The following is a 16,865-nucleotide window of genomic DNA, read 5'->3' on the forward strand; positions in this document are numbered from 1 at the left end:
GATTGCTGAAAAGCAGAGCAAGCCCTGATATCTACAGGAAGGAAACACAAGAAATCACGTGGTTCCCAGAACTTAACACTTTAAAAATAAATTACAGGCAGCAGCGATTGCAGCAGTTGCTGCCGCTGCGCCGCGCCGCGCGGGCCGAGGGCTCCTGCAGCTGCTCGCGCGGAGCCGGAGGCGGAGAAGAACGACGAGGACCGAGACTGACGCTTCTGCTTCCCGGCGCCTGCCACTTACGCGGGGCCCCCCAACCCAGCCTCAGAGCAGCGCGTTAAAAAAAAAAAAAAAGAAAGAAAGAAAGAAAGAAAAGCAGCCCTTAGCCCCCTCCTCCCCTTTCCTGCTTCTGCGAGAACATCCCCCCCTCCCTCCAGCTCCGCCAGCCAAGGCGCCCCTTCCTTGGAAGCCGAGCGGCTTCGCTCGAATTTCGCCGCCGCCGCCGCCTCTCGCAGTATTGCAATATAGGGGAAAAGCAGACCATGGTGAATCCGGGCAGCAGCTCACAGCCGCCCCCGGTGACGGCCGGCTCCCTCTCCTGGAAGCGGTGTGCAGGCTGCGGAGGCAAGATTGCGGACCGCTTTCTGCTCTATGCCATGGACAGCTACTGGCACAGCCGGTGCCTCAAGTGCTCCTGCTGCCAGGCGCAGCTGGGCGACATCGGCACGTCCTGTTACACCAAGAGCGGCATGATCCTTTGCAGAAATGACTACATTAGGTTATTTGGGAATAGCGGTGCTTGCAGCGCTTGTGGACAGTCTATTCCTGCGAGCGAACTCGTCATGAGGGCCCAAGGCAATGTGTATCATTTGAAGTGTTTTACATGCTCTACCTGCCGGAATCGCCTGGTCCCAGGAGATCGGTTTCACTACATCAATGGCAGTTTATTTTGTGAACATGATAGACCTACAGCTCTCATCAATGGCCATTTGAATTCACTTCAGAGCAATCCACTACTGCCAGACCAGAAGGTCTGCTAAAAGGTCAGAGTAATGCAGAATGCGTGCCTTCATCTCAGATCTTGTTCATCGCAGGTGGATCCCATGTGTCTTCAGTAGACAAGTCACCTTTGTAGCTAGCACCAGTGCCAGCTCCATGCCATTACACCCTCTTTAGTCTTGATTGCCCTTCTTGCATTTATTGGTGTATTAAAATGACTGAATATGAACATTAAGGACTCCATGAACCTGGGCTAATGGGAGACTGTAGAGAAAATGAAAAAAGATCCACCGGAGGACATCTTTGGGGGGGAGGGAGCTTGGGAGGAGGGAAATGACTAATGAAGCTAATTAAAAGAAGCATTCAAATCTGCTTTCTACCCTCATTAACAATTAGCAGGGCACTGGCCAGAGTTTGTACCCTGTGTTTTTACCTTAACAACATTCTATTTGCTCTTTGTATATTTAAGTGTTGTAAGGAAGTGTGTTTCAATCAAAACTGAACATGAGATAAAGAAAAGAGATGTGGCTTTTGTGATATTCTATCACAAACACTTTTATTGTATCTCCGTAAAATACAATGTATGTATGCATGTAAGTGTTTTCGTCCTAATGTTGCTACTCCCATGGCAAAGAAAAAAAAAGAATGAAAAAAAGAAAAAAATTGGAAAAAAAGTCAGGCTCATAGAAGCTACTGTGTAGAAATTCCCCCCTACTTCTAATTTGCTGAATGAAGAAAAAAATCTTTTATTTGTGATATTTTCAGAGACATTTGCTCTAGTATGGTGTACTTAAATAATAAAAACTTAAAAGAAAATAAATAAATAAATAAATTACAAAAGCTAAGTTTAAGAAAGCCTTGTGGTTTTACATCATAGATGTAGATGTAATCAGATTTTATGTAACAAATGACCATCTTTTTGCAAGAGTTTTTGAGGATCAAATAAGAAAATGCATATGTGTTTTCCTTCGCTAGGGTTGTCATAACAAAGTACCACACACTGGGTGGCTTAAACAACAGAAATGTATTTTCTGTCATTTCTGGAGTCTAGAAGTTTCAGAGGCAGGGGGTCAGCAGAATTGGTTCCTCCTGAGGGCTGTGAGGGAAAGATCTGTTCACGCCTCTTTCCCGGTGTTTTGCTGTCTTCTCTCTGTGTGTCTTCACCTGGTATTCTCCCTGTGTGCATACCTGAGTCCCAATTTCCTCTCTTTACAAGGACACGTGTTAATGGATTTAGTGCCCACCCTACTCCAGTAAGACGTCATCTTAATGAATTACATCTGATATGATATTATTTCCAAATAAGGTCACTTTCTGGGGTACAGGGGCTTAAGACTTAAACACGTGGATTTTTGGAATTCATACATTTGAGAACTTTAGCACCTAGTAGTCTATGTAAATAATTTGAAAAATAACTTTTCAATTTTGAAATTATTATTAATATCATCATGTGAATATTTGAGCTTCATACTTTGTTCACTTTAGTTTGCACAAAATGGCAAAGAGTCAGAACAAAGGGGAATATAAAAGGGCTATTCATTGTCCATTCCTATGTAACGGATCACCCTCCAAAAGTAGTGGCTTCTAACAGCAAGCATGTATGATCTCACATTTTCTGTAGGTCAGGAATCATGGGACAGCTTGGCTGGGTTCCTCTGGCCCAGGGTCTCTTTCACAAGTCTGCAAAGGCTGCAGTTACCTCAAAACTTGATTGGGAAAGGTTCACTTCTCAGCTCCAGGCTCACACAGCTGATGGCAGGCGTTGGGTCCTCACTGGTTATGGCCCAATAAGTCCTTTACCACATAGACCTCAGGCCACACTAAAAGAACACTCACATTATGGCATGTAGGTTCCCTCAAAGCCAGAGAGCAAGAGACCCCACCACCCAAGACAGAAGTCACAGTCTTTAGTATTGTCATCCGGGAAGTGACAGCCCATCATTTTTGTTGTATTGTATTCATTAAAAGCAAGTCAGCACACTTGTTGGGAGGGGACTGCACAAGGGCATGAATGAGGCAGGGATCATTGGGGACCATCTTAGAGGCTGCATACCATACGAGTCATAGAGAGGGGAATATAAAGAATGAGAAGGAGAATAAGAGGGAGACAGAGGGAGAGAGAAGAGAGGAAAATAATAGAAAATAGAAAAAGAGCTTATAGATTTTGGTATGGAATAAGTAGGCAATTTTTTTTTTTTTTTTTTTTTTTTTTAGTACGTGGGCCTCTCACTGCTGTGGCCTCTCCCGTTGCGGAGCACAGGCTCCGGACGCGCAGGCTCAGCGGCCATGGCTCACGGGCCCAGCCGTTCCGCGGCATGTGGGATCTTCCCGGACTGAGGCATGAACCCGTGTCCCCTGCATTGGCAGGCGGACTCTCAACCACTGCGCCACCAGGGAAGCCCTAGAATACTGTGTTTTATATTTGAATCAGAGGGCTTCTTGTTTTGAGTAACAGGTTCTAAATTGCTGGAACTGAGGACAAGAATAGCGTATTATTGTTATATGTGATAACACTGTTTTCCAAACAAGTGATAAGAATGTAGTGAATTCTCTTAATTATTTATTAATACTATGAAAGATAGATATTGCCATCAGAATAGTAGGTCATGTCTGGGATTTTACAAATGAAATTTGGATAAAATAATAAGTGCAGTTTATTCTGCCGATTTTCTATATGGTAGGTGCTGTGTAGTGTGGAAAAAACCTTGGATTCAAACACCAGTTCTCGCATTTACCAGCTATATAGCCTTAGATGAGTCATTACACTTTAATAAGCTTCATTTCCTTCTTCTGGTTCAAAAAACAGGTTAGCCGTCTTCCTAAGAATAGTTTTTAGAATTAGAAATCATGATCGTAAAGCACCTAGCACAGTGCCTGGCAGTGCTGAATAAATGGTAAGAATTATTTTTGTAATGTTTATACTGAGCATTTCTGTTACTAAGAGTAGGATCTTATGAATATACTTTGATTATACTATCTTGGCTTTTGCAAGCGGTTTTCTTGTTCTTTTTCTTGAATGGTATGATCCCAGGCTGAATGTTATTTCTATCACCTTGATTTCTAAAACAATTTCTCTTATAAATCTTTTGTTTTTTTTAATTAAAAAAATTTTTTGAAGTATAGTTGATGTACAATATTGTGTTAGTTTCAGGTGTACAGCAAAGTGATTCATTTATACATATATTCTTATAAATCTTAAATTACCTGACTGGACTGGACAAAAAGCACTAATCAGAGACCCTGAAATAATAATTTAGCTCCTCCATCCTTCTCCCACGTCTTCCAAAATTATTTTTAGAATTATTAAAATATTTTTTAGTGAAAAACATATCACAGACAAAAAAAAATTTAGTACCTATATTGTAAAGCAATTTCTTTAGTGCATATACTGCTTAATTTAAATTCCAAAGGTGACACCTCTAAAAATAAAGCATTTTTCAATTAAAAAAATATATATATATTTAATGGCTAGAATGCTGTGTTAATTTCCTATTGACATTAATCTGATTGATAAAGTTGTTTATATTGTAAGAATGTATGTTTGCCATAAGACTTAATAAAACTTTTATTTTTTTAATATAGCCTCAAATCATTATTATGTAGCTTGAACTGTCTCTCATGAAAAAAAAATTTTTTTTTTTGCCTACCAGTGAATTATACTCTGCTGCCTCAGAAACACTAGTTGAAGCCAGAAGAGTGGCTTCACTCTCCAAAGAAAGAATCTCAGTGAGGAAGACACAGCTGTGAGGGCTGAGTCTAGCAAGGTCCTCATTTATAAGTCGTAGTAAATAAAATGAGAATTAGGGGGAGAAGTGTGAGAGACCAAAAAAAGGGGTCAAAGAAATAAAAGACGTGTGATATTAAAAGATAAGGGGCATGGGCTTCCCTGGTGGCGCAGTGGTTAAGAGTCTGCCTGCCGATGCAGGGGTCACGGGTTTGTGCTCCGGTCCGGGAAGGTCCCACATGCCGCGGGGTGGCTGGGCCCGTGAGCCATGGCCGCTGAGCCTGCGTGTCCGGAGGCTGTGCTCCGCAAGGGGAGAGGCCACAACAGTGAGATGCCCGCGTACCGCAAAAAAAATAATAATAATAAAATAATAATAATAATAATAATAAATAAAAGATAAGGAGCAAAACGACTTTCAGAGGACACTGGGTTGTTTAGTCCCAGTGACTAAGAGCTGAGAACACCCCAGTACTAGAGAAGGGCGAAGGTCAGCTTTTAAAAGATGGGTGGGGTGAGGGGTGGTGAGGAAGCTAGAGCCACCAGGTACTAATGCAAGCTCCAGACAACTGTCTAGAAGGGAGAGAGAAGCCTAGAAAGAACCAACATGAGGCCATTGTGGGGAAGAAGGTCACATCCTGCACAAGTGGAGGAGTCTAGGGCATAGGTAGGATCCTATCATCGAGTGTTGTAGCCCCTGGAGAGAGATTCCAGGTAAAATGGGAACAGAGAGACAAAGGGTATTTTCTGCTGCCCAGAATGTCTCTAGCTTCCTGGAACTGGATTGAATTAAACCGAGTAGAAATGAACACCTGGGAAAAGATTAGGAAAGCAGTTGTCATATCTTTTAAAGGAAGGGAAAGGTGTCCCCAAACTCAGAGTCATCCTCAACCTCTCCCACACATCCTAGAGAGCCCTCCTGCTCTCATGTGTGTCTCTTTCCAGAGTTAATAAATGACAAACCAGGGAAAGGACTCAGGGCGCCAGGGTCAAGGGACCAAAGGTAACTGGGAGAAAGTTAACAAGGTAGCCTTTTCTGAGGAAGCTCCTGTCTGGCACAGGCTGCAACAAATCCATGAGTATGAGGGGCTTTAACCAGGATTGGGTAAATTTTAGGAAAGAATAATTTCAGAAGGAAACAGCATGTGGTCTGAAGGAGATCATTTATTCATTTATCTCTTTTTTTTTTTTTTTTGCGGTACGCGGGCCTCTCACTGTTTTGGCTTCTCCCATTGCGGAGCACAGGCTCCGGACATACAGGCTTAGCGGCCATGGCTCACGGGCCCAGCCACTCCGCAGCATGTGGGATCTTCCCGGACCGGGGCACGAACCCGTGTCCCCTGCATCGGCAGGCAGACTCTCAACCACTGCGCCACCAGGGAAGCCCCATTTATCTCTTTTTAAATTTCCCTTCACACGTATCTAATTTCCATACAAATATTCCATAAAGGTAGAATAAAGAGATAATGGAAAAATTTTAATTTGTTATAAAAGTCATTCATAATTACTTTAAAAGATACCCTTGTTTTTTAACTTCCTGTATCCTAAAGACTAGGACCAAATACTCTCCACATTTTAAACACTTACCCTGTGCATTTACAAATGAGAGACACAATATTTGCATGCCTTAGAGAAGTTACCACAAAAGAACTCTTCTAGGCTCCCCTCCCATAAATACATGTTGCACTATACATAGACATACTGACACATACTTAAGTGCACCCACACAGAAGATGCATGCAGCTCTCGGAAATGAATATGTAAAATGTGCACACACATCTTTTTAAACGCTTTTTAAATCTTCTTAAGTTTGTTGTTTCAGCAAAGTGATGACATCTCTTCTAAACAGACACTAAAGACTCTCTCTTTTCCCTCTCTCTTTGCCAGGCTAATCCTGAAAGGATGGTGGTGAAGGGGATCATGGTAGTTGCCCAGTTCCCTGCCCTAAGCGTGGAGGGTCCCTCTCAAACACTCTTCCATACAGGGACAGAACCAAGAAAGGCAAAGGGGCTCCGCCTCGGCTCTGCAGACGTCCATCTCCTGAAACCCGATCAAAGAAAGCAAAGGATTAACTTCAATGTAGAGTTGGTTCCAGCCCAGAAGCCTTCTCTGACAACATCACTCTAAAAGCAACATGAATAGTCAAAAGCGCACAAAATTTGGAGTCAGTAGACCCCTGTTTCAGCTCTACATGTCTAATAGTATCAGAGGGACTTTGGATGAACGTGTAGCAAATAAATCTATTGCCCTGAGGATTAAGTAAGATAATGTATAAAAACGAGTTGTTGTTTTTTTAATTCATGAAACACTATACAAAGTATCAATTATTACTATCATTATTATAACTATGCAGAATAATGCACCCATGAAATAAGTTATAGATGCATTATTAAATGTATTCAACTTGGACCTTCTCCACTATGCAAAAAAAGAAAACATTAGTTGCTGGCTATCATTGACAATCAATATTTTTATTTTAATTCTTCCATAATCTCCTTGTTCCTTTGGATCTCAAAATCACATTTATGTAGAAAAATAAACCCCAAATTCTCCACCACAGCCTAAGGACAGTCTAGAACCACAACTTGTCTTCCATATCATAGTTTCTTTGTATAAGTTGCTTGAATAAGGTGAACAACAATGTTGCCATGTTGTCTCATTATTTCAAAGATTTTCATTATGCCAGTCTACTGCATCTGTTCAAAGGAATTTATCCTCCTGAAAATCTCCTACCTCATAATGTCTTTCAGGGGCAAGCTGACCCTCACTAAGAATGATCTGTGGGAAAACATAACTCGTTCCAAATGTGCCACTGAGGGAGAATTCTTCAAACTTGGTAAAAGCTGACCCCACAGGCTCTCCACAAGTTCTGAGGTCAGTGGTTTGACACTTCAGTAATGTGCAAATCTGTGTAGAAAAAGAAAAGTGATTGGAAATCTTGGAAATATTTTCTCAGCTAAAAATACAATTTCAAAGAATAGAAGAATATTTGTCAGGTTGCCTCTTAAGTGTTTTTTTTTTCAATTGCAGCTCATAATCTATTAGTAAATCCTAAAATTAATTTAGTGAGTCAAGATTTGCCCTTTTTTCAATGAAGCAAAATGGAGTAGACTAGAATTTCAAAATTAGAGTATGTTGGTTATAATTATAGCTATTTCTAATTCTGATTTGAATTATTTTATAAAATGTTTGTTTCAATTAAGTACCTCTTTTAACTCAGTCATACATCTTGACTTCGCTTGTTTATGACGTGAAATGGACTTCTTGCTCTGGACTCTAGTTGAAGACAGCTTGCAAAACACAGCTCTAAAGTAACCTGACAGAAAAAGAGAGTATATGGGGGTTGTAGCTTTTTAAACTTGAACCCAGCTTGCTGAGAACTAATCAATCTGCTTCATGTTTTTACCTTGCAGCTCTAATTCTGTTCTCACTAAGACTGAACAAATAATGTGCTCTAGGGAGAAAAGTTCAGAGACAAATGTAACACCATTCCAATTAACTGAATCCAGCACAATTCTTAAAGAAATGCAATGATGACCTAGAAGACAAATCAGTAAAAGAGCCATTCTAACATATTGGAGTGTTTCTACCTGTAAGTAATACTGTCCTTCTACCATGTGCAGTCTGTCAAAGGCACCTAGTGCATACACCTCATTGGTTCGTTTCTTGGACATCTTGTAAGTTAAGTGACAACACAGGTCTTTCTGACAAACTGTGTAATTTCCTGTGTTTCTCTTAAGCTTGGTGAAGGTGAACGCATCAAAATAAGTCATCCCTGGAAAATTCAACCGTTCACATGAGAATGGCTTGACACCTCTGGCATAAGCACTCCAGTGAACAGCTGCAGAGTAACTGGGTTCTCTTCAAGGCCGGGACTTCAATTCTGAGAGCATCAGCTGGCCACTCTCTGTTTCCATGTCATAGTAATACACCTTGACAACATCCGGTGAGTAGATTCTACTGCCTACGGGTGACATAAAGAAACACAAATATTGGTTTCAAATTTTGCATGGTGACAACCTAATAGAATCACTTCCATAAGAACTGAAATATAAAGTTATGAAAGCATAAGCATTTTCAAGATAAGGAGGGAGAGAGCTTTACATTGACCTAAATTCCAATTTGACTCTGAGTCCTCCGTATGGGACTGCTTACACTGAAACTATATGACGTAGATAGCTTTTTTTTTTTAACTTAAACTCCCCTTTCTTTAGCCAACTTAACAGTAAACCAGAAAATTTCTCAAACATGAAGAACAATTTTAGCTCTCCACTGACCTATCTAATTTATTTGTGTTTGAGATTCTTCACCTGGATCAATGAACAACAAAGCAGTCAAGAGGGGAGGCTGCTTTACCTTGAAAGTGGATACTATAAAGGATAAACTCTAAAAACCTGATCAAGTCTAAAGTCATTTTATCACCTCAATAGCAAGATTTATTTCAATATTACTCATGGATGTTAGCTGCAGCATTCTTTAGCTCTGGCTTTGCTTTTTTTTTAATGTAACGAATTCTCTCTAACTCCAATTTCCCCTCATGTGAAATTGAGAATATAATGTTTGCCTCCTTCTTTACTCCCAGGAATAATGTTCCTTAAATAATGTTGGTATAGAAGCCCATGCTCTTATTAATTTTGTGACATTGAAGTTAACAGAAGAATCTTTAAAGAAAAGCGTGGATTGAAAATGAATGAAGGCTTCCCAAGACTGTGGCTGCCTGTTGAGGCAGAACCAGAGTGAGGTACCTGTCATGTGCATTGCTCGTGTTGTGGGTATTGGCAGCAAGCAGGTTGACTTCCAGGGCTCGGGCTCATTCCAAGTGGAAGGGGACCGCCGAGAGGAGGGGCAATGTGTTGTACCAGGCCGTGGGGTAGAGAATGCTGTCAACCTGAAACTCTTCCACCACCATCACAGGTGGGTCATGAGAAGAAATGTCAAAGCAAGTGAAAATGCCAAACTTCCCAAAGGGAGAGTCAAAAGTCACAAGTTCTGAATCCTTGGGGAAATCAAATTGAATTTCAGGTGCAAAAAGATTGTACTGTTAAGCGAAATGCAAAGAAGGGGAATATTAGTAAGAAAACTGTCAAATAGAAGTGATCAATATCTTCAAAATATTTTCTCGTGCACATGTTGGTGTGCATATTTAAAACTGTTACACATAAATTAGTGTATATTATACCCACTATACCACTGTCTGTGAGTTTTCTCACTGTGACATTCATCAGAACACTTCATTTTCCCACAACTTATGAATCAACCAATGAGTTCATATCTACAAATGATATTTATTTATTTTTAATTAATTTATTTATTTATGGCCGCCTTGGGTCTTTGTTGCTGTGCACGGGCTTTCTCTAGTTGCGGCGAGCGGGGGCTACTCTCTGTTGCGGTGCGCGGGCTTCTCATTGAGGAGGCTTCTCTTGGTGCAGAGCACGGGCTCTAGGCGTGCGGGCTTCAGTAGTTGTGGCACGTGGGCTCAGTAGTTGTGGCTTGTGGGCTCAGTAGTTGTGGCTCGTGGGCTCTAGAGCACAGGCTCAGGAGTTGTGGCACATGGGCTTAGCTGCTCCGCAGCATGTGGGATCTTCCCGGACCAGGGATTGAACACATGTCCCCTACATTGGCAGGCGGATTCTTAACCACTGTGGCACCAGGGAAGCCCCTACAAATGATATTTAAAAGGTGAATATTTGTCTTAAAATCACTTGAAATTTTGAACCTCACAAATTTCTGATGGTTTTCCACTCTATTCTTTAAATACCAACAGCACTGTCTGTGTGAAGTCTAACACGGTAATAAAATAAACTTTGTCATGTCTCCCCATGGTACTGCTAGGTTTATATAAGTGAGGTGACGTAGATTGGAACTTAATTTAGACAATGTAATAGCTAATAGCTTGTTAATTAGTAAGCCATTAGAATTTTTTTTCCAGCCTGATTATTGCTCCCAAACTCTAACTACCCTGGGCTCAGGAGAACAGCCTTATGTTCTGCTCACATTTCTATTTGGCCTGATGTGAGCATATGTGCTCAGGCAACACCCCACCCCCACCCGAACAGTGAGCATCCCAAGCTCCTCGGCCCACGGCTCAGGGGGTAGCCCATCCTTCTTCATCCCCAGGTGATTGACTTGAGGGCGGCATGTGGCTGATTTGGAGTCAAGGAAGGCTAAGGTTTTTGCAGGGTTTCTAGGAAAGAGAAATGCAGTCTTCCTCTGGATTTTGTTGCTGTTAGGATATGTGCTTTGTGATGAGCAGCCGTGTGGCTTCTGAAAGGACAGTCATCCGGGGAAAAAGTTGTAACAAAGGAATAAGAGAGCTAGAGGGACGGCTGACATCTTCTGGGCCTCTTAGGGACAGACTGCATCGGAAACTAGACCTACCCTTTCTATGATATATATTTTCTCAGGTACCTAAGCAAGGAAATTCTGTGTTGTTGTTTTCTTTTTAAGTCAATTTCAGTTGGAGGGTTTTGCTATCATTGCAATCAAAAAAGTCCTAATGAAATGAATGACTATAGCTTAATACCAAATATTAACAAATTGGTCAAAAAACTAACTCTAGTACTAAATCTTGTGATGAAACTGAGCATTTCTCCTTTCTCAGTGAATATTAAAATCCTCGTGAAGCTATTAGCACATCTGCTTTAATAGTCTGATAGATTTGGGCTTCCCTGGTGGTGCAGTGGTTGAGAATCTGCCTGCTAATGCAGGGGACATGGGTTCGAGCCCTGGTCTGAGAAGATTCTCACATGCCACGGAGCAACTAGGCCTGTGCGCCACAGCTACTGAGCCTGCGCATCTGGAGCCCATGCTCCGCAACAAGAGAGGCCGCGATAGTGAAGAGGCCCGCGCACCGTGATGAAGAGTGGCCCCCGCTCACCCCGCTCACCACAACTGGAGAAAGTCCTCGCACAGAAACGAAGACCCAACACAGCCAAAAATAAAATATATAAAAATAAATAAATAAATAGTCTGGTAGATTCTATTTTATGACTAATTCAAATTCAGAACGCTTATACGAAATCAAAGTAAGTTAAATCCCTTTTTCAACTAAATGTAAGAATTCAGAAACGCATTCGCAACAGTTCCCTCACCAGCATTCACAGACAAGTATACCTAGATATCACAAACAAAAGAAGTAAATTGAGCTTAGCTAAGGCACAAGTAATTCTCACCTTGTGGTAGCGGGCCACCAGCCTACCCTCAGAATCAAATACCACATCAATGTTGTATTGGTAACGACCATCAGGGGGACACTGAGGGGCACTGGCATTGCATGGCTTCTTGTCCCCAATATTTGCCACAATGTAGATAGAGTTGTCCTTGGCCAGACAGCTGAGCCTTTCTTGCACTGGGCTGCAGCCAAACCTAATTCAATAGATACTGCCTTAAACTCACTGTGTGCTAGTGATTTTGGAACTTCCAAAGTCATACTTTATTTGCCCGTTACCTATAACACACAACAGCTCTAGGTTAAGAATCAACAGTAAAGATTTAAGAACTCACATGTAATACAATCTTCTTCTTTATGAAAACTAACCTATTTTTTAATTGACAGATTCAAGATGGCAGTGCAAGACTGAAGCATAGAGCAAACTGAGGGGGAAGAGGAGGAAGAAGAGAAGCAACACATTTTCTTATGATGTTCTCCTAGGGACACAAATGAAGGGCTTGAAATTTAACACTTTTCTAATGGGGAGGACCTTTTCCATAATCCAAGCCACAGTCCTACTAGGAGGCAGTATAGAGTTGGGCCCAGGCAGATCATCTTCTACAGAGAACAAATGCAGCATTAGGTACCAGAAATATTTTTAAAAAGGAAAGAAAAGAAAAGGAAAAAAGAATTTCACTATGCAGTCTCAGTGTCCCCATTTGTCAATGCAACACAATAGCTTCCCTTCTATCTTAGAGGGCCCTTGAGTGAAACCCTGGGATAAATACAGACTATGAAATTGCTTTTCAGAGTAATGCCCAAACCACCCACCTTGGGGATATTTACCCTAGAAATAAGAAGGGATTGAGGTGAGGAAATAGGTGGGATTATAGCTGGCTTCAAATAATTGAAAGACTCTAATTTGAAGAAGATGAGTCACATATCTTAATATACGATAGGAGCAGTATGAACCCCAAAGGAAGTTATAGATAGATGATTTCAGTGGAAAATAAGATTAAAATTCCTAGCAACCAGAACACGCTAAGAAGTGGATTCACTAGTCACTGGAAATTTCAAGTATAAGATGGTGCTTCCAGGCACTCAAAAGTCCATTCCGTTAGCGTGGCTCAGTGGAAATGGCTGTGTTTGAATTCCAACCAGGCTAATTACCAATTGTGAAACCTTAAGCTCCCTTCTTTTCTTTATTCTTTTTTTTTTTTTTTTTTTTTTGCAGTACGCGGGCCTCTCACTGTTGTGGCCTCCCCCATTGCGGAGCACATGCTCCGGACGCGCAGGCTCAGTGGCCATGGCTCACGGGCCCAGCCGCTCTGCAGCATGTGGGATCTTCCCAGACCGGGGCATGAACCCGTGTCCCCTGCATCAGCAGGCAGACTCTCAACCACTGTGCCACCAGGTTAGCCCTCCCTTCTTTTCTTCATACTTAAAATGGGAATAGGGACTTCCCTGGTGGCGCAGTGGTTGAGAGTCCGCCTGCCGATGCAGGGCACACGGGTTCGAGCCCTGATCCAGGAAGATCCCACATGCCACAGAACAACTAAGCCCGTGCGCCACAACTACTGAGCCTGTACTCCAGAGCCTGCGTGCCACAACTACTGAGCCTGCGTGCTACAACTACTGAAGCCCATGCACCTAGAGCCCATGCTCCGCAACAAGAGAAGCCACTGCAGTGAGAAGCCCACGCACTGCAACAAAGAGTAGGCCCCACTTGCTGCAACTAGAGGAAGCCCATGCACAGCAATGAAGACCCAACACATCCAAAAATAAATAAATAAAAAGAAACAAACAAACAAAAAATAATAAAATAAAGTGGGAATAGTTATACCTGCTACATAAATTGAATGAGATAATGTGCATAGTGTACCAGGTACAGATTCTGGAACCAAGCAGGTGCTCAATAAATAAATAATGGCCATTATGGATTTTGTAGCTAGAAGAAGACAGCCCAGAACACTGATGACCTGATCGCTTGTAGAGACCATTCAGCCTCTCCATGGTTTCCCAGTCCCTTTGCAATTGATGTTGAACTAGTCTTTGAATAAAAGGAAGAGATTGTGACCATTTCTTTTATTTTGCCTTCAGGAAAAACAGGGTAATATTGTGAACATTCATATTCATTAAGGCCTTAATAAAACTATTATATATTTTATTTTGGTTTTCTTTCTCTTTTTTGGGGGGCTAAATAATTAGGGTACTTTAATGGTTCCTATTAGTTCCTCATGGGGAGAGCCCAAGGAAGAATGACATGTGTCAGTATTCTAAATGATAGTACTTAAATACACAAGGATGACTATGTGGACTTTTATTACCCCTTTTATTTTATTTTATTTTATTTTATTTTTATTTTTTTGCAGTATGTGGGCCTCTCACTGTTGTGGCCTCTCCCATTGCGGAGCACAGGCTCCGGACGCACAGGCTCAACGGCCATGGCTCACGGGCCCAACCGCTCTACGGCATGTGGGATCTTCCCAGACCGGGCACAAACCCGTGTCCCCTGCATCGGCAGGCGGACTCTCAACCACTGCGCCACCAGGGAAGCCCTATTACCCCTTTTAGGGGTAAATGATACTAGGGAAGAAACGGGGGCTCTCTTTACCAATATTAGCATTATATTAAACACTGGATTTTTCTTTTCTACAACACAGAGTTGAAAGCTTGCCATTTGAGTAAGTGTCTGCAAGACTCAGTAGTATTAAAGTTTCATCAGTCACCTACCTTCCCTACTTACAATAATTCATCAGAGACTAATTATCAGGCTTCAGGACACCTTCCCCCTAAGAAAGTCAGTTTTATCAGCCAAGGCAAATAGAGTGTATTTCAGTATAAGCCTCTTGAATTACTGCAAATAATGAGTCCTTCCTGCTCTGGGAAAAGCCCCATAATCAAGTAGAAACTGAGTCATAATTACGTGATTACTATAAACACAGACTGTGCAACGTTCAGAGAAAATTTTTCCAAAGGTGAAAATTCCAGGGTGAGACCTGACTCACATAATAGAGCTCTTAGATTGCAACATTGGACTTGACTTTCTAACTGATTTCAAGTGGTCAAAATTATATAAGAAGTTTCTTTTTTGTGTGTGCTAGATAATAATTCTGAACAGAGGCATGTAAATTTAAAATTAGCAAATTAAATTACTTTTTAATGCATTGATTTTGCCATTTAAAGGGATTACATATGAACTATTTTAAAAAGTAAATACACCTAAAATAATTTATTTTCAAAAATCTTTCTTATATTTTATACAGATTTTCTTTAAGAAACTTATGCCTAAACTACAGCTATAAACAATTATTAAATTTCTTGAAGGACAAGAGAGCAAAAGTTCAGATCCAGCTCCTTCTGTTAAAAAAAAGTCACAGTGAGAGCTAACACTGAAGAGGGCACCATAATGTATAGATTCTATGTATTACTTCACTTTGCTCTCATTTTGGGGGTGTTTTATTTTTTGGCCACGCTGCTCGACTTGTGGGATCTTAGTTCCCCAACCAGGGATTGAACCCAGACCCTTAGCAGTGAAAGCATGGAGTCCTAACCACTGGACGAGCAAGGAATTCCCTATACTGCGTGTCTACTCTGTAAAGTGAAGTAGGAGAGGAAATTTTATTATCCCTGGTTTACAGATAAAGAAACCGAGATGTCAGTAGTTTAGGTTGTCTGTCCCACGGCACTCAGTCAGGAGGTGGTAGAATGTGGTCTCAGAAAAAGCACCTCCTTTTTCAAGTCCTATGCAATTTCCACTCTTCTTCATTTGGCACAGGAGGTTCTGTTTGGTAACATAACAGCACGCTCATACACTGCAGCGATAAAAGTGTCAGGTGCACCAACACTCAGGACAAAGAGGGCTAAAACGGCACCACATTTTGGAAAATATGATATAATCATAGCTAAAACTTAGTGCGCTTTGATAAACTCAGATTCTTGTATTTTGCATCACTGGAAAAACTTTTATGTTAAAGACCTTCCTGTCTGCTACCACCTATCTGTACTTTCTCATGAATAGGTTACACAGCACAGGGTTGAGAAAGAACATTGTGAAAGAAGTACATAATCAGATTGACTCAAGTGTGCGATGCTGTTGTTGGCATCGTTCAGAGGTCGACCCAACTCTAAAAGTGAAGTTAATGAGCCAACCAGATTAGTCCACCCCATTCCAAAACACACTGGCTGTTAAACTCTTTTCTTTTAATAAAATATATTTTCCTGGTAGTTCAATATTTCCATTCATAGGGCCAATATGGAATCACTGTAGTAAGAGCTATCATAGCAACAATTTGTGAAAATTTACATATTTAGCTGTAAGAGACAGAACAGAGTGTTAGGCAAGCCCTGGTTTTAACAGAGCTCACAAAATGGCTCACAAAATATACATGCAAATGACTGAACTCAATGTTCATGACCAGTGACCATAAATGTCTGCATTTATAAGAGGCTATCAGCAGAAAACACAGGAAAGACTGCCTAATAATCTGAGATATTAGAACTTTACCTGAACACTGTGCAAAACATAGATAGATGATAACGTGGTCAATGCTGGCAAGTGTCCAACAGGTTAAAACTCCGGACCTCTGGGGAACCCAACTAATGCTGTGGAGTTTATGTGCAGAAAACATAAACTCCAGGGAGCTAGGCTTTGGGGTCATACAATTTCTTCATCTTTATAGAATATGCTCATTTTTCAAGTGAACCCCTTTTCCCTAAATACTTATACTAACACATCGCTCAAAATCTAATTTTCAACAGGTTGTTTCCTTATGCCTCATCTGATGTAGGGAAACTGGTAGGTTTGGGATATTTGTGCCTTTTGTTTCTTTGATTGCTTCAGGAAAACCAGGAAATTGTGGGTGAAGAAATTGCCTCAAAAATGAGGTAGTGGCAGCTGTGTCAAATGCTGCCAGCATGTCAGCTAACTTCGTTTTAAGCCCTTTAGTTTTAAGCCCTTAATTTTAAGCCCTTTAATTCTAATAACTTTTTTTCATTATCTGAATATGCCTTTATCATCCCAGACCCCCTGGTGGGTTTCCATGTGTCCTTATGAAA

At 41.2% G+C, this 16,865-nt stretch overlaps 2 protein-coding genes across 2 annotated transcripts; one reads left to right on the forward strand and one right to left on the reverse strand.

Moving 5' to 3' along the window:
* Positions 1 to 85: 85 nt before the first annotated feature.
* LOC308626279 (LIM domain transcription factor LMO4) lies at positions 86 to 1,319 on the forward strand. The gene has a single exon (XM_081251134.1). The coding sequence runs from the start codon at positions 480 to 482 to the stop codon at positions 975 to 977; it is 498 nt and encodes a 165-aa protein (XP_081107260.1). The 5' UTR covers positions 86 to 479; the 3' UTR covers positions 978 to 1,319.
* A 4,865-nt stretch (positions 1,320 to 6,184) lies between these two features.
* On the reverse strand, positions 6,185 to 15,710 carry LOC308625897 (vascular non-inflammatory molecule 3-like; the record flags this gene model as incomplete). The annotated part of the gene is given in 10 exon segments (XM_081250497.1): positions 6,185 to 6,697; positions 7,384 to 7,564; positions 8,248 to 8,520; positions 8,524 to 8,621; positions 9,403 to 9,415; positions 9,417 to 9,467; positions 9,471 to 9,695; positions 11,830 to 12,022; positions 13,787 to 13,901; positions 15,584 to 15,710. Coding segments are annotated over 10 exon segments (1,398 nt in total). The 3' UTR covers positions 6,185 to 6,575.
* Between the last annotated feature and the right edge of the window lie 1,155 nt (positions 15,711 to 16,865).

The sequence above is a fragment of the Mesoplodon bidens genome (assembly GCF_964165515.1).
Source record: "Mesoplodon bidens genome assembly, chromosome: 12".
NCBI lineage: Eukaryota > Metazoa > Chordata > Mammalia > Artiodactyla > Ziphiidae > Mesoplodon > Mesoplodon bidens.